Raw genomic sequence first — 24,901 nt, 5'->3', positions numbered from 1 at the left:
TCCAAGCCACGAAGAGCCCAGCTTGTGCAGCTGCGGGTTACAAGAACCAGGGTACCGATGAGGGCAAACTGCGCCTGCACCAGACCTGAGTGACAGCACTCAAGATTTCTGAGGTCACTGTCAAAATTCACTTACGCCGTTAGAGGGCAGAAACGATACCTTTCCCGGTTTGTACTTCTGGAGGTAATCTTTAATGGCAATGACAATTGACAATGTTAATGGCAACTGACAGCCACAGAGCTTTCCAGCTTCCCCAGCGGTTCCTATTTGGAGGCCGACAGTGAGTGTTTCCAGGAAGGACTACTAGGCCTGCAATTATGTATTGCCCTCCCGGCCCCCACACTGCCTGCCTCGCTCCCTGACAACGTGCTGCGGCTCTCCCCGCCGGCCTGGCAGCGGTCCTGCGGCCAAGGGCCCCGCGGCCAGGCCTCCTCGCCCCGAGCGAGGCCCCGCGCCCGCAGGGGCAACGGCTGTGGCCGTCACCGGCCGCCGCCAGGGTCCCTCACGCTCCCGCCTCGCTCGCGCGTCGCCCCCACCGAGACGGGAGACGGGCAGGGGGAAGGCGCCCGGCCGCGCATGCGCCCCAGGCAGTGCGGGCGGGGTGTGTTGCGGCAGCCGTCTTGAGCGGGACGGGCTGGGGGGGAGAAGGGGCGGGGCCTCAGGCGGTGTGTCGCGTTGCGTCGCGTCGCGTCGCGTCGCGAGGCGGGCGGAAGCGGAGTGAGCGGCGCCTGTCAGACGGGTGTGGGCCGGTTTCGGAGGTAGCGCGGGGCTGCCGGGGGTGCTTCGCCAAGGGGCTGCCTCGTCCTCCTGAGGCGCCGTGCCGGGCGGCAGATCGGAGCGGGGCGTGGAACAGCTGTGCCTCATGGCTGGGGAAGGGACGAGGAAGGGTCTCTAGCTGAGGGGGGGCGGCGTGAGGGTGGCGGAGGCCCGGCAGTCCGTGTGGGGAGACGGGGCTGCCCCGCCGGGCGGCGGGGGGGAAGCGCCAGGCTCGGCCGGGGGTGGCGAGGGGCGAGCCGGGTGGCCGCAGCCTGGCTGCGGCTGCCAGGCAAATCCAGGTTTTCACCTCGCCGCAGCGCCCCGCTTTGTTCTGTCCTTCAGGCTTGCCCCCTGCTTCGGGACAGGTTTATCTTCCTTCTGGCTTCGGCCATACTTCTGCCCCCCCGCTCCCCCGCCGGTGTCTGCAGCACTCAGCTTTCCCTCCTGCCTCCTTCTCTGCGTTTGTCCTTCCGCAGCGGGTCGTGCGCGCCCGCTGCTGCTGGCAGGTCGGTCTCCTTCCTGCGCTGCAAGCTCTGGTTATCGGTAGCAGCGCGGGTCTTTCTGGTGGCTTGTGGCGGTGTTATTGCAGACCCCTCTTACAGGTGCTTGGGTACTGTGTCTTCTGCAGCCCGCCGTGGCTAAATGTTCCCTTCAGCTGGATAACCGTATTCCAGGGCTGTAATGCAATGTCCTTGGATGGTGAGGAAGCAGGGAGGGAAACAAGGGTTTTCTGGTTTCCTTCCTCATTTGCAGGGGCCTTCCTGTCATAAACTATGACTGCAGTGACTCTGCAAGATTGATGTCTTTTCGGAGAGGCAAAGCATGCTTACGATGATGTGATGGAACTTAGAAGGAAGAAATAAATGTTCATTTAATCCATATTCAGGCAAAGGCAGGATCCTTAATAATGTTAGGTTAAGTGATCTTCTGGCACTAACAACTTTGCATAAAAAAACATAACAGGCAAAACATTTGTTTTAATTTTAGGAGGTTATAAAATATGAAACTTCCTCACAGCCAGAGTTGTGGAATAATACTTCCTTCTTACATATAATAAAATTGCTTTTATATGTAACATCTGATGATATTTTAACTGCATTTTTAATCTTCCATTAAATTTATTTCTGCAAATATAACATACTGTTATCTCTTCCTTATTTCTCTAGCTCTGTTAATCATTCATTATTAATAAACTTTCTTTTCAGTTTCCTAATCTAACATGGTAGCATCCTGTAAATTTTCTTTTTTGTGTCTTGTCATCTAAAAGATACTGACAGCTAGAATGGAGTGTAATTTCTGTGTTTGTGTGCCACAAAGCAAAGCAGGAGAATTTTTGTTCTGTCCTATGACATGATGTGGAGTTTCTTTAGTGCGGTTTAGATCAGGTTAACAACTGGGGTTTGTTGTTGTTGTGGTTGGTTTTTTTTTTGTTGTTGTTGTTTTACCCCCTTAGTGGGTGAATTGGGGGCAGGCAGTTTTTCACTGTGAAAAGTGAGCTTTGTAGGAATTGTGACTTTTTTTTTTTAACAGAACCTTCAGAATATGAGCATGCTCAACAAAATAGCTAAGCATGCATGTGATCTAATTGCAATGTTCTGTTTATTTTGGAGCAAGTGTCATGAATTGCTGTTTCACTCTCATGAGAATATCAAAGAAAGGAGATAATATGAAGATGGTAACAATATATTGTAAGTACCATCTTCTTCTAGTGTCAGAAGAGAAGCGATTGCAGTTTTAGATCAAATCTGGAAACTTACTGCTACCTTTGTTCCTTTGTTCCCATTTTGACTGTTGGAGATACCCATGTGTATAAAGCCTAAAGTATTCTGGCCTCTTTTTGTTATTTTATGTGTTACAATATATAATTGTTTAATAATTCAGTTCAGGTACTTGAGAACTCCAGAGGATTAAGCAATTACACTGGAATTCCTTTGGTCTAGTAAATAGGTCTTTTTCTTAAAGCTTTTACAGTTGGAAATACAGCTACTTCCTTTTTTAAAAAAAAAGCTTTTGTAGTCTCTGCTTTTAGAAACTCCTTTTGGCTTTTAGCTTCTTGAAGGAGGCATTGGTATTAGCTAATCACGTATTGTGATTTAGCTGGGGGATTGGACGTCATTTAACTGCTAAAAGTAAAATATTTCCCCTGGAGTTCATGATCACCTGTACTTTTTCCAAGAATAGTTAAGGGCATTAGTTCTTGCATCTTGCCCAAACTGTAAGTAGGATAAATGTATGCTGTCAGCTTAAATTGTCAGCCATGTAGTCAACGTGTCTGGAGACTAGTAAGTGTCAAAAATAGCCATTAAATTGTTACCAGCAGCTGTCAAAAGTCTGTGGAGTTCAGTCATTCAAATGAATGTGTTTTGTGCTGGTACAAGTTTACTGCTGTAATGTACTTTATATGGCATTTTTAATGTGACAAGCTCTTTCACTTGTGATTGAAAACTTGTACCATTAGGTGGGCTGGGTTTCCTCAACTAAGCATTATTAATAGTCTCCTAAATTTTCTTTTATGATTGTCAACTTTACAAAAAATTATTTATATTACCATTTGCTTATGTAATTTGAAAGATTAATTTTGGATTGTTCAGAACTAAATGGGTACTTTGCCTACGTAAAGCAGGGCCTAGACTAGAGGCCTAGACGAGAGGAATTAAAACTTATTCCACTGAAATTGGTTTCTTCAGTAATAACAAAGAAATAAGAGGCTACCATGATATAAATAATCCAGTTAAATTTCTGGGTACCTTCTACTTAATTTTAACAACAAAATATTTTGCAGTGCACACCACTGTGGTTCTATGGTTAACTACTGTCTGTCATAACCCTTGCTATGCTAAGATAAACTGACAAGTCAATCTAGAAATAATAAAAGATGTACAAGAAAAGAACTTATCTGTCTTTAATATTGCCTCCAGTGTTATTTTTCTAAAATATTCAACTGGATCAGCCTCCTGGGAGGGAGTGTGAATATGAGGCCAAGTCTGTATTGTAGTTTTACTGCTGAAAGATACTTTTGGTGGACACCTTGCACACGTCCATGCTCAGTCTGAATTCTACAGGTTTCTTGAAATAAAACCAGGGAGGTTAAATTCTTCCTCTCTGCCCAGTGGTACAAGCCCTTTTTTGTTACTGTTCTACAGGAACAGTGTTTGCGTGGATGCTGCGCTGTGTGTACATGTATGACCAGTTCTGCAGTGGCAATCTCTCCACCATTGCAGCCATCACTTTGTTAGTTAACTCCCCCCTCCCCTTCCCTTTTAGTTCTCTTTAATGACACGCCCCCTTCCTTTTAGTACTCTCTAAAATGTTCAGTGAAAATCCCTCTCTTCTCAGTAGCCTACAGTCATGATCTTGCAGGTATGACTCCCTGTAAAACTAGCTAAAATTAGCTAAACATTATCATCTCGGAAGGAAGTTTTGGAGTCACAAGGGCTTTGGAAAGAGTGTTGCAAACACAGCTGTGAAATTTCACATGGGAGTAGAGGTACTAGTTAGGACTTTGCAAGGGAGTACTTGACATAGCCTAGTGTTCAACTGCAATGAAAAAATAGTGGCAATCTTATCTGGAAGCGAGAAGCTAAGAAGGTACCTCATGCTCTGTCATAACTGTGGTTCTTATGAGCAAGGGTCCTACTGTGACCTGAATGGCAGCAATAAACCATAAAGAAAAGTGTCCTAGATGGAATGAAGCTGAGATTTTTTTTTTTTTTTTTTAAGAAGCTGATACGGAAATGTAGAAATGTTTTGAGGCCCAGGTGGACCTGGTGGGAGGAGGGGAACTTCAGCAAGTATAATATACTGTCCCCATTGATATCTGCTTTCCTTAATTTTCTTCACAACCCTTGCCAAGTCATTTCCCCTCTCAAAATCTTGAATCTTGGCTGACTGCCCACAAGCAAGGAACAAAGAATTTCTGTTTTAAATAGTTGGTTTATTTTAAAAGTATTCACTTGCAGTAGTAGGCAAAATAAAGGTGGGGGGTGTGTGTGCTGAAAAAAAGCCAGGATACTTTAAGGTACCAAAAAGTACATAAGCAGACTCCTTAGACATAATGCTAAGTAATAATTGTTGTCAGAAAGTGTAAAATAAAAACAATGCAAATAGGACTACATGCATTCAAAATAGAAACAAGTCATGACTATTTCTAAAATATTGAAATACAAAAGGTAATCTAGTGTTTGGGCACTCAGATGATTTTATACCAGAGCCACTGTAAACTTGATGTGTGGGTTTTCAAGTCTAAAGTGATATGTTTTTGCTTTCAACTCAAAGTCTAGCTACAAAACAAATTGGTTGTGTGCTGTTCTTAGAAGTCTGTAGGAGGTAAAACTGTTCCTGGTTTAAGATATGTTTGAGGTAGTCCCAGCAGCTTGTCAGCAGTGACAATATCTGTCTGCTTCATGAGCTGTGACTTTTGTTGGCCCAGATATCCTTTGGCTGCATTGAGAGACAGGGACTGGTGGGAGCACACAAGGAGATTTTCTTCTTTCTTTGTTGTGCAGCACTGTAGGAGAATAGGAATTCTTGGTAGTTACTTACCCATTTTTGCTATTCCCTTAAACCTCATGTCTTTCTATGATTTCACTTGAAATATCCATTAAAGGTATTCCCTGAAAGACAGGTAGCAAAAGACAAAGGGATACTTTTTTTGTTTGTTTGTTTTTTTCTTTCAGGGTTCCTTGGTAATTGCAAGTCTAGTGCCTGCAGAGGCAGGGAATGAAGGAACATATGCTGTGGGAGAAGGTATAAAGATAGATGTCCTGGAAAAGACACCAAGCACTAGGCTGACTCCTTTGGCAGTGCATTCCAAAAGTGGTACAGAACTGCTAAAACCTGCAGTCCAGCAGCCGTCATACTGATAGGGCAGCCTTTTTTTTTTTTTCTGGAAATATGCCTCCCTACCTATTCTTAAGATGGCAGTGTGTTGTATAGTGCTGTTCTTTTCACTTGAGCCTAGCAGGTATTAATATAAATTCTCTCTTCTATTGACTGATCTATGATGGAGTCTCAAAAGACCCTAAAGTCTCATCAGGTCACAGGTATAGCATTTTGATGGGCTCTGTTGTGTCAGGTATTGCTGAGGTTTTGTCAGTAGGGTGTCCTTCTCTTTTCCCTCTCTGCTGGTGACATTTTTCTGTTGACCAAATTTTACAGCAACAATAGAAGTTTCTGTGTGTTGCCAGGAATCATGGTCCTGTCTAACAGGATATACTTAACTTCTTTGGGCACCTGTTTTTCAGGTGCACCTCATGTAGGCCTTTCTCCTACTGCCAAACCGATAGCCATCAAAGACTGCAAAACACCAGAATGCAAATATCACTTTTGGTGCTCCAAAAAGTCTCAGCACATAGCTCTTGGGCTTCTAGGTACTTATTTCATTGTCCCTGTGTTCAAATTGGTAGTTAATATGTTCTATGCTTTTTTGTGTGTGTCCCCTTCATTCTTTAGACTTCTCACTCTCATTGCTGCACAGCGACTGTGCTGACAGGTTTCCAAATAACATAGAACTAGCCTGTCTGCTCTCAGAATGATCAGCGCGATGTCTGTCAGCTGAGTGACTGTGATGCTCAAAGTTTTCTGTTGGAAAAACAAAATCAAACATTTGGAGGTCACAGAGGTAAATGGGCTGGGGGTAGCACACCCTAAATAGATGCAAAAAAGAAAACTAATAGGATAGAGCTGATAGAACTGTGGAAATATTTCCTGGTGTTCTGTAATGCTTTGTGATTCTTGTCTTCCTGAAATGTTCGTTGGCTATTGCAGTGAGGTATCATCATGCCTGTTTACAGCACAGCTTATTGTTTACTGATACAGTACACTCACTGTACTGAGAGATGTTTGCTGCCATGAATTTAATATAAATTTGTTGTGTAGACATAATTTTAGTACATCCATTTTAAATCCTTAATAATTTCATAAACTTGTTACGCTCTCACTGAGATTGTAATAAATTATAATTTTGTACTGTACAATTACAGTAATTATTAATGTCAGCTTTTATTTGTACTATCCTAATTTCTGTCTGCTGTCTGTTCTATTATAAGACTTTTTCCCCTTCCTTTGTTTGTAGTTGGATGCAGTCTCCTGTGACTATATCTGGCATTTTTTTTTTAATCTCTCTTTTGATAAATCACTTCTTTTGTTTATACAGTTAATAATAATACTTGGTCGCAAAGCCAGACTTGGTTTTGAATTCACTGTGTCACATTGTTGTTGATCATAATTTGGCAGTGAGGAACAGATAAGTATTATGGTAGTAAGTAACAGATTGAGTAAAATTCCCATTTATCAAGGCTACTTTCTTAATGTATTAGTTCATTAGAGACCTATATAGGTCTCTAGGGTATCATTGAGGAACTACTGCCTCAGTATATGGCATTCTGTCTTTCAAAATATATAACCAAAGAGGTGACTTTATTGGACTGTACGCTAATACTATTTTCAGTGCATTTTTCTTGGCTTTATCCTTAAAGTCTTTTTGCTTGAATGGAATGGGATTCTCAGGCTTCAGTTTTCTCTATTCTTCACCTCTTGTTGACTCTGTTTTGTTATTTTTTTTGCGAAAGCTCCTTACTAATAACTACCAAAAATATCTGATGGGCCTGCTGCTTTCTTTTTCTCTTATAAATAATCATCTTCATCTGTCCTGTATATTTTTCAAAACTAGAAGGTACACACAATCTCTGCAGCACAGTTTTAAATTTGCCCTACTGTGCTGGTTTTGGCTGATGCCGATAACCACTTCTAGTGGTTTAGGAAGGCTGGCATCGCTTGGACAGACTAGAAAAATGATGATGAATATGTACCCTTTAAGGATTTGGATATGCCTTGTTTTCATGATACGGTGAGATTGTTCCAGAGGATGTATGAGGCATTCCTTTGCCTTACAGACTTCGCATTTTTGGTGTTGTACATGAATATAATCTCTGGGGTTTGCTGAGAATAAGTAAAGCAGAATCTGAGGAAGACTTTGCAACACAATTCAGGTATGATGTTTTGTAAGTATGGGCTGGTTTCCATGGAGAAGGGTCAGTATTCAAACTGAAGTCCGATGCTATTGTTTAGTTAAGTAGCATCAGAGATGCTAGAACTCTGCTTTATTACGGAACATATAATGGATTTTCTGTTGCTTTTTCTTTGGCCCTTGTTCCTTTTGTTTCATGCACTCAATAATATAAATTATATATGACCAATGTTGGAACATAGCTCAGAGGATAGAGACATTTTATTTTGGAGAGGACGAGTGCCTTAGTTCATTGCTCTCATTGCCAGATGTATGTCAGTGTTTGTTGTGGTACTGCTGGACAATGTTAAATCCACATTGCAGGCTTTGGCAATACATTTCTTGGACAACCAGCAGTGGCAACAGTGAAGAAAACCAAACTATTTGTACGTCTGTGAAAGGCAAACCTAGTCTCAGATCCTCTGTTCAGGAATTGCTTGTAGTTCCAAGTTCTAATGTTGTCCCTGGCTTGGGATGGTCATTTTCAGAATAATTTCGATATGCATGTTGATTTTAAAGAACTTTGAAAAATTGGCACTTGGATCAGTCACTTCAGGCTGCCTGTTGAAAGGATTATCTGGGAGATACTCTCTTGATGGATTCTTGGGTTGCCATTTTGCCTGCACAGTCAGGTCAGGGGTTTTGTTTGATTTGGGTTTGTTTGGTGTTTGTTGTTGTTGTTGTTGTTTTTTGGTTTGGTTTGTTTTTTGGGGGTGTTTTTTTGTTTGGTTTGGGGTTTTTGTTTTGTTTGGTTTGGGTTTTGGTTTTTCCTTTCTCTCCTCAGATTTTCAAATTTTGCCCTGGCTGTACTCCTTCATCTTCATGGTCGTCTTCCTTTTGTCTCAGCCTCTGTGATTAGAGATGGTAGGAATTCCAACAAAGTGTAGCTCTGATGTGCCCTTTTTTTGTGTTGCTGTCTGCAGTGCTTTGACCTCCTTTGCCACAAAAGCCCTTCAGCTGCTCTTGGGAGAGTGGTAAGCCTGGGTTCCTACCAAGGCTAAGTCGGTGTGAAGAAGGAAGTGTCAGCTTCCTTTTTCCCCTGCTCAGGGAGTGGTGGGTAAGGAGGAGTTGAGAGAATGAGGGAGAAGAAAGATCACAAGAGACAGGGTTCCTTCTTACATGTATGCTGTTATGTCATGGGATATGACCTCTGAATTACTGAAACAAAGGTTCATTCTGAGGACTTGTTTAATTTAAACTTGTTTAGTCTTGTTTGAACTTGTTTAGTCTTGTTTGAACTTGTTTAGTCTTGATTAAACTATAATGTTCATGTAGAGAAGTGCTGACCCTTCAGTGCAACAAGAGGTAAAAGAATACTCCAATCCATCCATCTTACTTATTGTGCTATTTTCTTCCTAATATGTACACCTGCTGCTCTGATACCCTTTTTTCGTATTTGCAAATCACATGGGTGTAAGCTTGCTTTTTTTTTTTTTTTTTTTTTGTTACTCCACACCGTGTAATCTTGGAAGGGTCTTGCAGGGAGTGTGTTACAGGTCACTAGAAGTGCATGCTTCAGGAAGAAAGAGGAGACCAAATCTTCAGAACTTTGAAATTACAGTGAAATTCATTAAGGGGGAATGGCCTCTCAAAATGCATAGGAAAAGTGACAAGTACAAAGAGTTCCCTTCATTTTGGTACACCTTACTCCCAGTTCCTTTGCCCAGCGTCAGTATTTGGGTGTTATGCCATTTGCCCAGCGTCAGTATTTGGGTGTTATGCCATTTGCCCAGCAGGTTAAGTCCCTGATTTCCGTTAGTTTCAGTAGTCAGCGTGTGCACTGTGAATCAAATATACATGGCAAAGACCCTGTCTGCAATTCCTACTGCTCCTTGGCGGGAGTTTATTCAATCTGTTCCTCTTGGCTAGGACTCTTATCCTGGCTTGTGGTTTTATTTACAGTGTGATGGCAGAGTTATTTCCACTCCAAAGCTCTGTAGTGATATTGTCTAAATGCTTCAGGATGAGATACGGCTGGAGATCTGTGGAGAGCTGAACTTAATTTAAATTCTGAAAGAGCTATCTGTTATTTTCAGACACTTTTTTTTAATAATATAAAATGACTTTTGGGAATGGGCGTTGAAATTTGTGGATCCTTGAGAGATACTGTTTGGTCTTCTGAGCCATCATGTGAATACCCTTCCTACTCCTGGACCTCATGTGTAAATGTTTTCCATCATATTTGATACTATTCAGGGATTATGTAGATGCATAATGATGTAGGTGCAGTTTTTGCTTTAAAGTCTGAGTACAGAGGCATGGATTTGGCAAAGAGCTAGGGAAAAGAAGTTTTGGTTAGCTCATGTTTAGGGAAGATCTGTTTCAGGAAATCTTTAACCACGCAATTCCAAATATTCATGCTGATACTGTAGAATATAAGTTTTTATTGTTTTCTCTCTTATGTACTTAAATTTGTGTCTTAAAATTGTGTCTTAAAAAGTTTTTGGGGGGATAAGCACATTCTTTGAATAAAGTACATCCCACTGAATTTACAGTGGGATTTCCAATTATTGCATGTTGGCTAGCTGTCCATGGTCATATCCCGCAGTTAAGGAAGCTATTCCTCATTCAGTGACTTGTGATTGCCACTTACATTAGTACACCCAACAGCAAAAGTAAGATTTTATGTACTGGCAGTTACTATAGGGCATTTTACACACAATAACTTGTTACTTTACAGCAACTTTGGTGTCCAAGTCCTAATACTGCCCCTGCCTTGGGATGATAATTTTCAGAATAATTTAGATATGAATGTTGATTTTGGAGCACTTTGAAAATTTGCCACTTGAATCAGTCACGTTGGCCTGCCTATTGAGAGGATTATCTGAAGAGTGAAGGTGAAGGGTAAGCGACAAGCACAACTCAGAACCCTGCTGGCAGTGACACTTGTGTTTGCAGCAGACCATGGTGTGTCGGCATAAGGCCCATTGAACTGGTCAGCAGAGGCGATGAAAAATACCGTGGAGGTGGAGTTAAGTTTAGATGAGTGCTTAGCAGGATAAGAAATTTGGTCTCAATATTCTAATAAAAACAGAGACCTAAGTGCCACTATAGAAAGTCTGGTGGGGAACTCTATTAAATGTGTAACTTCAGTCTGAAAAGTGCTCATGTCAGGTAATATTGGGGTAATATGTCAGGTAATTCCCTGGGGAATAACAGGGAAAACATAACTATTATGTAAAATGAGTAGCTTTATCCAGACTATGTTAAATAATAGAAACTCCCTCTCAAAAAAGTATTGAATAATTGAAGACGTTTCAGAGGTAGCTGAAAAATGAGAAATACAAGGTATACACATGTAAAGAGACTGAAAAGATCAGATTTGTTTGAGGGGGGAAAAACAAAGAAGAGAATGATACATATGTAAATATATGTGTATATACATATATGATGAATCTGGAACATCTGCTGTCACTGTCTTATAACACAAGAGGACGGACACATTTCAGTGAGATTCTTACCATATTTTTTAAAGTATGTTGAAATCAGTTATTGGGCATTCAAATATATGCATTTATAATAAAATGGAAATTGATTCTATGTTTTTCTCTAACAATTGCTTCAAGTTAGGTTTAAAAATGTATTTCTGTTTTAAAAGCATGTGGCTTGAAGGCCTTAACTTCAACCACTCCATGTAAAATGAAGGTCTCTCTAGTCCTGCACTTTGTTTTGTTTAATCCCGCCCCCCCCTCCCCCCCAATACAGAGCTCCCTGAAGATGTCTGGCTCATACCGCTTCAAACTGTCTGGAGAATTGTTGTTTAACTGCTGAAGCTTTCCTACCATTTGTTTTTCTCCTGAAGCCTTAATCTATTGAGGGATCAGAATTGGCTGCGATGGTAAGACTTTTTTAAAGTGGTAGTAAAATGCTAGAAGTGGGTGCAATGTGTCAGTTCACTTTGGTTTTGTTTCTTTATTAGCAAGACTCCAAAACAAAAAAAAATCTTAATGCTTGTCTTGGTTTCGGCTGGGATAGAGTTAGTTTTCTTCCTAGTAGCTGGTATAGTGCTGTGTTTTGGATTTTAGTATGAGAATAATATTGATAACACACTGATGTTTTAGTTGTTGCTAAGTGGTGTTTACACTGGTCAAGGACTTTTCAGCTTCCCATGCTCTGCCAGGTGTACAAGAAGCTGGGAGGGGACACAGCCAGGATAGTTGATCCAAACTGACTAAAGGGCTATTCCGTACCATATGACGTCATACTCAGTATATAAACTGGGAGAGACTTGGCTGGGGGGTAGCGATCGCTGCTCAGGGACTGGCTGGGCATCAGTCGGCGGGTGGTGAGCGGTTGTATAACTTTTTTTTTTTCCTCCTGGGTTTTGTTCCTCTATCACTCTCTTGTTGTTTTCCTTCTCATTACAATGCTTTTATTATTAGTAGTAGTATTAGTATTATTATTGTTCCAATTATTAAACTGTTCTTATCTCAACCCACTAGTTTTCTTACTTTTGCTCTTTTGATTCTCTCCCCCATCCCACCGGGGGCGGGGGGAGCATGAGCGAGCGGCTGGGTGGTACTTAATTGCCAGCTGGGGCTAAACCACAACAATATTTTACAAAACTAGAAGAGGCTGATGCCCAACTTAGAACTAACCAACCAACCAAGAAACTTTGTTCTGCATTTTATCTGTTTATACTTGCCCTATGCTTCTAAGAGAGGAATAAAAATCAAGTGAATAATTTCACAAGATCTTTTTCTTGTGTGTGTATATGTGTATAACTCATCAAAATGTTGTGTATAATTACAAGTCTCTTAGAAGAGATATTGCATTTTGTTTTAAATGCATTTGAGTTTAATGTCAGTTCAAATTACAGTATTTAAAGTACTTAAGGTGACTCAGAAGCATAGAAGTTTTGATTTTTGGAGAATAAAAATTGGTAAAAATAAGAGGAGGAAACCTTGTAAACAACGGGTGAGATAAAGATGACTGCACCTCTAAGCAGATACAAATCCACAACTGTTTGCTAGATTATGCAATAATACTGCATTTGGAAACTGATATTTGTCCTTGATCTCAACAACTGTAGCAGTTTGGAATAACCATGTGATATTTTACAAATTTCAGGAATCAAGAGCAACTAAAACATGAGAAGATGTATTCAAGATGATCCAGCCAGAAGATTTTTCACTTCATAGAAATCTTATTTTTGTTTAATATGTAATGTAATTTGACAAAGCCAAGTTCAATTACTTATTTTGAAATTGACACACCTGTGGCCTTCATCAGAAATGTTTTTAACATTTTCAAGAAAAAATATGTCCCAGAAACTGAGTATGTTTTTATTAGTTTTTGGAATCATTTGGGGTTTGATGTTGCTACGATACACTTTTCAGTATCCAAGACGCCAAAGCAGCGCCGAGTTGCGTGGACAGATATTAGATCTAAGTAAAAGATATGTCAAAGCACTGGCAGAAGAAAATAAAAATTTAATGAATGGTGGCGGTGGAGCCTCTATGGCAGGATATGGTAAGAGGAAAAAAAAAAACCTAGTTACTAAAATATCTTTTTTTCCTGAAAACTGTAAAGTTACACTTTTTTTCTTTTTTAAAGTAATATATACTGCTCTTTAAGAGAAAAAACTCTCTGTATTAACTGATTTGATTTTAGTTTATTCACCGAAGTTGAAGATTAAGATGTGGTGCAAAATCAAGCTTGAGACATGAGATTTTTGTTTTCCAGGAATTTTTTAGATATCTCCAGGTATATGACTACTGTTACTTACAGGTTTAACAGTAACATTATGGTTTTTTTGAATCTTAAGGTATTGAGGAATAAGCACATGCTTGATACAGGGACCAAGTTTTAGATTAAGTCATTTCAACATTCCAGATTTTTCTTGTGCCTCATTGCTAACTTTCTGCTTTTATTTCTTTAATTTTCTTCTCTTTAAGTAGTAAAAAAGCAGCAGAAAGCAACCTACTAGTTGAGTTTGCAGTCTTGAGACTGCAAGGCAATTATGAATTTAGCAGAATCTCCCCTTGCTTTAGAAGTAGCCATTAGAGATGAGGTCCCTTGTGTCTAGAGCTTTGATACTTGCTGCATCCTATCTATCTGATTTACCTGTTAACTTGATGAATATGTTTCCAGTATTCACTGGTAATATATTACTCAAGCCTGTGCCTGTCTTCTGAAATACAGAAAAAATAGTTTTAAGACTATAGTTTTGAGATCTTTTTAGCAAAGCTATAAAAATGTCTTAATAATTTTAACTCTTTGGTCCCTCGTAGCTTCTCTTGAGGGAAGGCTGCAGTGAGCTCTAGTTAATCCCTTGGGGATTAGGTTTGAAGAAACTACCTGTGTTCTGTCGTAAAGGAGAAAATGCATCTGTGAAAATAAGGGTAGTACAAGGCTTAAAAACAAATACTTAAAAAAAAAAAAAAGTGAAAATTTATATTAATGTACTTTGATCCCCTTAAGGAATCCTTAAAAGGGTGGGCTCTACTAGTTGTAGGATGCCCTTTATAGGGACTCTGGTAAGAGTATAAACAGCAAAAATGTGTCTGAACTCTTTTTGCTGCTGCTCAGGAACAAGGAGGCAAGTCTGTGATGCCAAGATGAGCAGGAAGCAACCCATGAGGAGGAGGACAGTATCAAAATGTCTTAGCCTTTAATTCTTTCATTCATTAAGTTAACATTTTTACCGCAGTAGGAGACTACTTTTTCTTTTATTCCCTCTTTTCTCCCCCCCCTTTTTTTTATCTTCAAGGATTTCTTGTCTTTACTGTAATTGTAAATTTACAAGGCAATTCTTGCCTTGTAATTACTTTTCTGTGTAATTTGTTTTAAAAAAACTTTGTGTACTGCAGCTTTCTACTGCTGTATAAGTCTTACGGTGTATTTCCAAATGAGATTTGCCTTCTGAGGTTTTATCTGAAGTTTAATAAAAAAAATTAAGTCAACTCTTCATCTACATGCTGATCATCAGACTTACAACTTGAGTAGACAATTCATTCCCTCAGACTGTTGAGCACAGAATGATACTACAGAGTACATGACCCACAGCATGTCATTGACAGCAGACCCTGCTCTGGCTCAAAATGTAAAACAATTTTTAATCATCCCCCCCCCCCCCCCCCCCCCCAAGATGACAAATAAGAAGTAGTTAATTTTAGAGGGAGGCACTGACCTGAGATTTTTTTTTTTATTTACTACTAGTGTGTTAATTTTATCTGGGTTACTCCTCTTTTTTCTCTTTCATACCTGTGTTTCCCCCCCCCAGTTTTTCTGGTTACTTAAGAACTGATTAGGGGGGAGGGGGAGAATCTGTGTGTCTGTGTGTGTTGGGGGGATCTTAACACTTTGTAAAACCTGGTAAGTTTGTTCATTTTTTCCAAATCTGAGAGAAGATAGTGATATGAACATTGACAACAGCGTAATTAGCGTTTGTTGAAAGGTCGGTTACTGTTTTTGTGTTGCAGAATATGGGAATTTTTTTACTGTCCTTTCTCTTGTTTGTCAATCAATATAGGCCTAATATATGGATTTTTTTTTTTCCTGCTTTATAGCTTATGTAAGAAGTGATAAGATACTTTCTCATAGCAGTTTTTCTGTGGGATAGATCTGTTATTTAGAGGAAAGCTATTAAGAACTACCTTTTTTATGTTGGAAAGTATTTAAATATATTCTGTTGCTGTCCAAGGCTAAAAGGTGTCATAGCTGGGTACTCTAGTGGTGTTGTCTGGATGAAATTTGAAATACTGCCTTTGAATAGTCACTAGTCTAATGCTCCAACTAGTGGTTTTGTTCTTACACTCGAATATTTAATTGGCTTCATTCACAGTTCACTGTTATGGTGGTATCTTCCTTGCCTAAAATAACAAAGAGATGGTATTAAAGAAAAATCAAGCAGCTATTTAATTCTATAGTTGTATGCTAATCTGCACTCTTTCCCAAAAAGTGTATAGTAGGAAGGATAGCAAGTCTTAAGATGTGAATATGTTGAAATAGCAGTTCTTTGCCACACATAGTAAATAATAGGATCTAATTTGTTTTTTCCATTATCTTCAGCTGATCTTAAGAGAACAATTGCTGTTCTTCTGGATGACATCTTACAACGCCTCGTGAAATTGGAAAACAAAGTTGATTACATTGTTGTGAATGGCTCAGCAACAAATACGACTAATGGAACTAGCAATCAGGTGCCAGTAACTTCAAATAAACGTGTAAAGCCAGCAAGCAACATTAGATAGCAAACAGGGCCACTTTGTGTTGCTATGTCTATGATAGGTAATATTTAAGATAAGCTTTTTATCTCTGGCTAGGGCAAAGCAGTAGCTGACTAAAAGAAACGTAAACTATGCTATTATACCATGTGCTGGATCTATGTAGGCCTAACTTATGTGCATAGGTTCTCAAAACATTATTTCATTGCCTTTAAGCAGTACTTATGAAGTGATCTTTGTTGTCTTTAAAGATATTTTGATATCATGATTTGATGTAGTATGCCATTGGATAATAATAAATGGAAAGCAATGGAGAACTTATAGGTAGGTTTCTAATTATATTTATTTAATTATAACATATCTTTTGGATAGGTGAGCAGTATTGTAGCTTATTCATTTTTTGTGATCTGCGTTAAGCCAAGGTAACTGAGGAAAACGCATTGTTAAACAGATGTTAGAAAATGTGTATACTTACAATATTTTGTTACTCATTTACTAAAACAATATTAAATTGAGGGTAGCATTGGCAGTAATATTTTAAAATTGTGACCCAAAGAATGTCTTTATTTGCACTATCTGTCAGAATAGCTAGAGAGAATTTACTGTATATTTAAGAAAGTTAATTATAATAGGAAAACATCCTAGGTAGTAACACTGTCCAGGTATATCTTTATGCCAGAGTTAGGGCAGTTAGATTATCAAAAGCAAATCATAATCTGTGATATCTTAGATGATTATTTCTTACAAAGATATTTAAGTATATGTATTTTGTAATTGCAGATAAAATTATTTAAGTGATGGAAATAAGTTTTGGATATGTGAATACTGTTTATTTTTATTCATTGCTGTTTCTTTTTAACTTCTTAGTACCTTGCAATTTATGATGAGTATAGCACACCATCTCCCTGAATTGCTTTGTTGATCAGGAGGAAAAGCAATGAAGGGAAACAAGGCATCTCTGCATTTAACAGAGATAGATGTACTAAGGGTGTCTTATCATGGAATATTTCAGAGCTAAGGTAATGTTTGCCTTATGTTAGCCTTACAGCAAAGTGAATTGCAGTGTGGATGCACTATATTTCAAAACGTTACTGAAGTCATATTAAAGAGAAAGTGCCATTGAGCCTATTTTTAAAAATGTACTGAATGTTTGAGGGGGGAGGGAGGGTATGTTCAGGGACTTTTGCCAAAAGTGTGCTGTCAGTGGGGTTTTGGGGGTGGGTGGGGGTGGTCTAATCCTATCTTCAGGAAAAAAAAAAACCACCAGTAAAACCGGAGGTGCTGGATGATATACCATCCACAGTTACATGTTTTTTCTTTTCTATTTCCGTGCTGATATTCTGGACTGTTAAAAATACACTTACAACCTTAGTTAGTATCCAGATGATTTTTTTTCCTGTCACATTGTGTGTAAACATGTACTCACTTCAGTGCAGAAAGAGAAAAATAAATTTTTAGTTGTACTTGTAAAGGCTCCTGTTCTTTTGTTTTTTAACAGTCTTGTCATTCTTGCTACATGCGCTCTAGGTGTTTCTGGATTGGAAAATTGTACGTCTCTGAAGTTTAGTAGTAGCCTCTCCGGTATTCTTCCTGCTTGATATCTGAGTTCTTTTGCTCTTGAAATTCTAATGCCCTGAAACTTTCCTCAGGTTAGAGGTGAGGGGAGAAAGAAATTAAAATGACTGGTTTAGATCTTTAATGGTGAAGACTTCACTCTTTAAGAGTGAAGAAGACAGGTGCACAACTTCTTTTGAATCTGCAAGTCTCTATTGACAATGTGAAGATAGGTTTTTATATCTATCTGTCTATGCTTTTTATTCCCTGAGTACGTGACTGGTACCAACCAAAACCTTGGTAGGTGGTGTCCCTCTGTGCTATAAACAGTAATATGAGTAGTTTTTGTGTGTATATGCAAAGCGACTTTTTTTTCTTTTCTTGTAAGGGTATGTGAAGTCTTAAAGTTATTGAGGATTAAGTGTAACAAAAGTTGCAAGGTGAATATTGGTCACTACGTGCACACGCAGCTTGTTTTATGTGGGGATTTTGGAGACTGATACACTAGCTGACATGCAGTTATGTACTCCTCATAATAATTCATGGTGCCATTAGCAAATAGTTTCTTTTCTCTCGGGTTTCAGTAGCACAATGGCTCATTGGAATTAGCTTGTACTTGACAAATACATAGGGAGACCTGTGAACTACCTATATCTTATGGCACAAATGTTCCATTCATGAATATAGTTAAAACAACTGTTTATCACGAAGCAAGTTAAAAATACCCTAGTAGCATCCTACATCTAATTTTACATGAAACCAGTATTATTAGGAGTTGATACAGCAATACATCAGTGTTTGTGATACGTCTTGCCCCTCTTTTCATGGCAGTCTTGTTCTGTGCTGTATCACCATGCCATGCCTCTGACTTGTGTTCTCCCTTCACCAACTATCTAGCACCGTACTATTTCCATGATTTCTGTGCTCCAGCAGTGCAGAGGGTGGAAGCTGATCTTCATCCTTTTTGCTGAGATGACAGCACTTTTCAGAGTGGCAAAACTAAACTTGAAGTGTGTGGACTAAGGAAAAGAGGGTAAGGAAGGGATAAGGGGAGGGTCTCAATTGCCTTTTCTATCAACAACAGTAGCAAGAAAACATCTGCATGTTCTACCCTGCAGCCTCCTTTATAGGATATTTTGAGAGGTGTGGTAGCCTTGCAATGGCAGGAGGTTGCATAAAGAACCCAAGGGCTTGTGGAAAAGAAGCAAGAGAAAGCCTACAACTCACCCCAAGTCCAAAATGCTCGATGGTATCACAGCATTTGGTTGTGTTGCCAAACACTTTTTTAAATTTTTTTTTTTAAGGAATATTTACATAGTATTTCTGCTGTGCTGCAGTTTTTGTGATGCAGCTATGTATTTCCCATTTCAGATGACATCACAAATCCCCCAAAGTGACCTGCCTCAAGTTTTGTGAAATATGGAATTCCTTAAGGTTGGTTGGTTCTTAGGCTGGATTGGGTTTGGGGTTTGTTTTTTTTTTTTTTCCTTTTTCTCTGGAGGGCAGGGTGGCATATAACCTCCCATATATAAAGAACTCCTGATTTGGGGGTGATGGTGTTTGTTTTGGTTTTGTTTTTTAAATCTTCTGGTAAATTATGAGACTTGAATTTTCCCAGCTGTAATTTGCTTCATGAGTGTTTACCAGCTTATTTCACTAGGTAATTGGTAGTGCTTCTGTGCCTGTGAATGATTGTTTAATGTAGGTAGCAAAAAATGTTCAAGATCCACTCCTGAACAAAAGTTCTAATGAAGAAAAATGAAAAGAGAAGAGTGTATTAATTGCTCTTTAAACAGCTAGAAGCACCGCAGGTCCCAATACAGCTCTCGAGTTCCACAACCAATAACTGGCAGGCAAACATCTTTCTTAGGGAAGATTGTCTTGATTCTCTAGTTCTTCTTGTGGCTTTCTAAATAAATCATTTTTGAATCTCACCATAGTAACCTTAATGTAATAAAGATGTCCAAGCATTGTCTCACAATTGTGTGTGAAGAAAAAAAAGTGCTGAGTGGTTCCACATTAAAGAACCTTTGGGATGAATAGATGGACAGACAGATACTCGACTGAAGCGCACTGAGACTGCTCTTAACAAGCTGCTTATCCACTGTTAGGCTCACAGAAGTTTGCTGATCTGTTTTTAATGAAATAATTTTAAAAATACAGAAACATGGCACAAGGATGTAGAGATTCCTGTAATCAGTGTGGTGAAACATCAGTATCCTTGGCATCCAGTGATATGCCTAACATATTGCACAGTTGTCTTTTTTCCAAGTATTTGCTAAATACTTGTTTGTCATTAACACAATAATTTAAAGAGGCTGGCTAGATAGATCTAAATTCTAATTCAAAATATTTGCTAATGCAGAGGTTTCCAAACTGTATCATGTCTGTGATGTGTGCAAGTTGCCTAAGTGACCAAGTGCCTCCTGTGCAGGTACATATTCTGGGGGTAATCGCTGCTTGTTGTGGCCTTTGTTCATGGGAATGCAGAAGCAGACTAAATTTGGGAAAGAAGTTTATTTAGAAAAATGACTACATAAAATTTAAGATCCCAGTTTATTATGTTTTTTTAAAAACCTTTTAGAAAACACCTCCTCAAAATACTCAAATTAATGGAATGAGCTAAATATCTGAAACATTTTTACTTAATTGGTGTGGTTTTTTTAAAGGTCATGTAGAGTGTCTATTGAAATCTTTAACAATTAATCCTCCTTACCTGGGATTGTGTCCTTTCATTAGTTTGTACTTCACAAAACAACGCCGTCTGCTATCTGGGGGGTTTGACTTAATGTATTTGATAGTATGTAAAATACATTTTCAAAGGCAAGAGTAAAATGGGAGACTTCTTTTTATAGCAGCTAAGAAGGTGAATTAGACTTTTGCAATGTTTCTCATGTGGAATAGACTTACTGAATTGATAGTTCACTAAATCTCAGTTTGTCTGGGATGATGCACATGTGCATTTGTATCTGTTTAAAAATATCATTTAGCTTATTAAAATGAGGCCCAAGTTAAAGAAAAAAACCTCCCATTACATACATATATGAAATCACATCGCTTAAGCACCAGTGGTATCACATGCTATAGGATTACCTTATCTGTAAGTGATCTTATTTACTACAAATTTCCCAACTATGTTTGTCAGTACCTCCAGCAAAAACCTTTCATTATTGACTGTTGCTTGTGTATGAGCTTGCATGTTCCCTGTGGCATTCATCACCTTATTCTGTTCAGTAGATGTCTAATCATGTTCTGTTTCTCTGGTAGCAAAACTGAAGAGAAACATGTTGACGCTTTAAAATGCCTGTAAACTAGGGTTAATAATAAACAAACTAATTTTTATTGTAGCATAATGTATGGTCATGGTTAGAAGTTTATAATAAGCGAGTACTGCTTGCATTTGCTTTTAAATATATCAGGATATTGATAACAAATGTGGAGGGAGGAAACAATTTGATGGAAACTGTTTCCATTATTCTTTACACCACTTCAATTCTTCTCATTTTCAGAATAGCTAATTAGAGATAGTCATTGACCAAAAGCATAGAAATAGAATGACTAACTACTACTTCAAAATGATGAGTTGAGGTCTAAAATATTAAAACAGTTATTTCTAAATTATTTATTCTTGCATTAATAAAGTGGCTATCTTCAATTTACATAGGTATTTCACTGAGATTAATTTTAAAGCACTTGTCAAACTTATAAGGATTTTTAAAAATTTAAAGGGTCACACATTTTATTGTTAACAGAGGGTGTTGAGAGAGACTGTCAACACCGTACGCAGCATTAAGCTGTTGCCTTTGATGTGTAGGCAGCACCTTAGGTCTCTCAGAGCTGTACTGTAAGCGAGTGTCCATATGTTCAACCCACTTTGATGTGTTCAGAGATCTTGGGCCAGCACAATCCGTATGCTACATTACAGCCATAGGAGGTAAAACATGCCATCTGGATTTCTGTTCCTTTTACTTACCTTGTGGCATGGCCTCTTTACAGTAACAGAAAGCCCTTCCCCCCCCCCCACTATTCTTATTTCGGATGTCCGTTAACAATCTCTTAGAAGGGATGGGAGACAGGAGAGGGTTTTCTGAATCCAAAATATATTCCATTACTGATGCTATGACAGTAAAACAGTGGGTGCTTGAAATATCTTTATTAGCTAAGAACTCAGTTTCTTAATTACGAAGTCTTCACCTTTTTATATCTGTTCCCAAGTAAGTCTATGAGCACAAATGTGGGTCCAAGCAGATGCTGCAGTGCTAGTAAGCTGAGCACTGTCTCTTTATCATAGAAAACACTTGGCTGTGATCAAATCCGGGAATAAATCCTCAATTTTTAAGATGGGAGGTAGTTCATAGGACAGGTGCCCCACAAAAAATTATGTTTGCTTTCCTACTCTCAACTCACTCACACTGTTTCACAGGTAATCTGACACTAAAGTACAGTATAGACTAACATTTGTAGCCCTCACCAAAAGCTGCCTAATTCAGAAACGTGGCTCTGCTCTCCAAATACAAACTGTATTTCAGAGCACTGTTTTTAACAAAGATCTTGCACAGATGAGGTACATCAACCCATGACATAGGAGCTCTGCTCATTCTGTGTGAACCAGGCTTGCCAGAGCTCTCCCCTGATTTTATTGGCAGTGCTGGGATCTCTGGCACCAGTGAAATGTGCATACAGGTAAGATCCTCAAAGATCTTCAGTTTTGTGTTCCTCTGTACGTTCGAATTGCCTGTCTGCAGATCTTCTTGTCCTGCTTTCAAGGTCCCCTTTCCCCATCTGTTTCTTTTTTGAAGTTTTGGTCACAGGAGGAATTTTCTCTTCCCTGGAGAAACAATCCTGACTTTTTTGTGTGGTTTTATTTTCCTCTGCTAGCTTACTTGAAGACGTATTGATTGCAGCAATGACTTGCTCCCGAATCTTTTCTGCCTTTAAGAGGTACCTGTTTGTGTTCAGATCTCAGTGTGACAGAACATACATGTCGTATTGCAGTGCTGGCTGCTCTGCTGAAATTTCTCACACATGTGGCATAGCCACAGGACAAATGCCCAGACCATATGGCCTATCACCTTATTTAGATACTGCTGGAAACTTGAGAGTCTCCCTGTTGTTTCATATCTCTCTGGGGGATGTTTTGGCAAAATGCTGCCTTGGTCGTTATGACATCTCTCTTCACCTTCTGCTTCGTTGCTGGTGGCTTGCCCAGTGCAAAACAATCCGGAGATTTCCTTGAATTGCTGTACCTTTTTCGACAGGCACCTGTCATTTTATTGTATGGAAAAAGCCTACCCTCTTGGGTCTCATTTTGACAGTCTGAGGGCTCGTAGCTTATGCTAACATGCAGAGCACAATTTAAATACCAATTTCCTAAAGCTCAGTTGAGAAAAACACGCTACATCTTCTGCTTGCATATTCAGTCACTACGTGACCAATATGTTTGTATCAAGAGGAAGCAGTCAACTTACACAGATAGTGCTGTCATGGTTTAGCTTCAGTCGGCAACTAAGCGCCGCACAGCCACTCGCTCACCCTCCCCCCTGGTGGGATGGGGGGGAGAATGGGAACAGCAAAAGTAAAAAAAAACTCATGGGTTGAGATAAGAACAGTTTAATAATTGGAAAAAAAAAATCAAAAGGAAAACAACAACTAAGAGAGGAACAAAACCCAGGGGGAAAAAAAACAAGTAATACAACTGCTCACCGTCCGCTGACCGATGCCCAGCCAGTCCCCAAGCAGCGGTCGCTACCCCCCAGCCAACTCCCCCCAGTTTATATACAGAGCATGCCATCATATGGTATGGAATAGCCCTTTGGCCAGTTTGGCTTTGCCCCCTCCCAGCTTCTTGTGCCCCTGGCAGAGCATGGGAAGCTGAAAAGTCCTTGACTAGTGCAAACATTACTTAGCAACAACTAAAACATCAGTGTGTTATCAACATTATTCTCATACTAAGTCCAAAACACAGCACTATACCAGCTACTGGGAAGAAAATTAACTCTATCCCAGCCAAAAGCAGGACAAGTGCAGTATCAGAAATAGCAGCCTGTGGTCTATTTACTACAGCCTTCACATTGGAGGAGTTGTTTCAGCAGGGTGGTAGTGTTTGTGGCACGTGGAGAGGAATTGGGAATTGCAGGCTGCCAGTCTAAGAACCATCTTTGGTTATGAGTGTTTCCCAAAGTTGGCCTCCTTTTGTCTTGAACTATGAACAAAACATATACATTATAATGGAAGAGCTTTCAAAGAACATCAGTGAGTTTGAGGTAAGATTTATGATATCAAGAAGCAGCTTTCATGTTCTAGATGAAATAAATCTTTCAAGCTGCTCTAGATAAATGGCAACAGTCTTTTTAAATTTTTTTTTTAGTTTTTTAGGATGAACAGCTCTGGATTCTCTCTAAAACACAAAGATAGGGCCTGTCCCTGCTCTGAAGAGCTTTACAGTTGAGTTCCTTGATGCTGTAACTGGGTCATGTTTTTCACATTCTCTGTAGATTCCTACATTCACTAAGAATGAAACTCTTCATAGCTATAAACTTACCCACTGAGGTAACTTAGAGATTTAAGATCTACAACAACAAGTGAAGGGTTGGCAGGTGGTGGTGGGAAATCCAGGGGAGGTGGTTTCTTTGTTAAATGTATACATTATGGGACAATTCATATAATGTATTATCCTAAACATCAATAATTAAATTTACATTGCATCTTATGCTGTTTGTTCTTTAGACCTACCTCAAAATGTTAAATATTTAAGCTGTTTGTTGAAAAGTAAGTATTTGGAATGGATTTCTTCACAGTCACTTCATTTTACTCAAACTAGAAATTAAAAACATTTGGAATAGGGAAAAAACATGGAGAAATGGCCATGCTGATGCCAAAATTGCATTTTCAGACATGTCTTTTCAAGTAAGCATTATACAAAGGCTGTAACTTCTCTTTGGTGTATAATTTTTGTCCAGTTAACAAACTGAACACTAGAATTTTAAGACAGGAAAATAACTTAACATTTGAATTAGTGCTTTTCTTTTTGCTAGCATCTTTGCCATCAACTCAATCTGTAAAAACCAAAGAACCTTTCTTCTGAAGTAGGACCTTGTCTGTCAAAGCTAAAACTGAAGAAAGGCTTGTTTGCCATAAAGCTTGTCTGTTTTTTCCCATTGTATCAATTGATCTAATAAAAGATGTTACCTTTTCTAAATAAACTTTGCAAAACTAAGCACGTAATCCACAACAAAGGGAAGACTTGTCACCTGTCAATAGACAACTTGGTTATAGCTCATCAACAGAGTTACAAACCACACCCTGTCCTTTTACCCCTAATAAACAGAATAATATTGTTGACTTTCCTTATATTGCTTGAATAAGGAATAAAAGCCAAGCCATACATTATTTTGTTAGCACTTCTTTTACATAGTAC

General features: G+C 39.1%; 1 protein-coding gene across 7 annotated transcripts; it reads left to right on the top strand.

Moving 5' to 3' along the window:
• Positions 1-657: 657 nt before the first annotated feature.
• On the top strand, positions 658-17,389 carry CCDC126 (coiled-coil domain containing 126). 7 transcript variants are annotated; one of them, XM_072854130.1, is made up of 5 exons: positions 736-758; positions 7,650-7,745; positions 11,468-11,600; positions 12,833-13,234; positions 15,776-17,389. In XM_072854130.1, exons 4-5 carry the CDS (start codon positions 12,997-12,999, stop codon positions 15,955-15,957), a joined length of 420 nt encoding a protein of 139 aa, XP_072710231.1. In that variant the 5' UTR covers positions 736-758; positions 7,650-7,745; positions 11,468-11,600; positions 12,833-12,996; the 3' UTR covers positions 15,958-17,389. The 7 variants fall into 7 exon arrangements, with proteins under 7 accessions (XP_072710228.1, XP_072710231.1, XP_072710229.1 ...); XM_072854128.1 differs by lacking the exon at positions 7,650-7,745 and adding an exon at positions 2,371-2,444 and having other exon boundaries at positions 743-758; XM_072854129.1 differs by lacking the exon at positions 736-758 and adding an exon at positions 6,208-6,376.
• The last annotated feature ends 7,512 nt before the right edge of the window (positions 17,390-24,901 follow it).

This window comes from Ciconia boyciana, chromosome 2, assembly GCF_034638445.1.
Source record: "Ciconia boyciana chromosome 2, ASM3463844v1, whole genome shotgun sequence".
NCBI lineage: Eukaryota > Metazoa > Chordata > Aves > Ciconiiformes > Ciconiidae > Ciconia > Ciconia boyciana.
This window is presented reverse-complemented; position numbering and strand designations above follow the sequence as displayed.

Coding starts and splice junctions, on each gene's coding strand:
- CCDC126 (XM_072854127.1), top strand. CDS start 12,997: ATGTTTTTAACATTTTCAAGAAAAAATATGTCCCAGAAACTGAGTATG. Junction 13,235..15,775: donor AGCCTCTATGGCAGGATATG/GTAAGAGGAAAA, acceptor CATTATCTTCAG/CTGATCTTAAGAGAACAATT.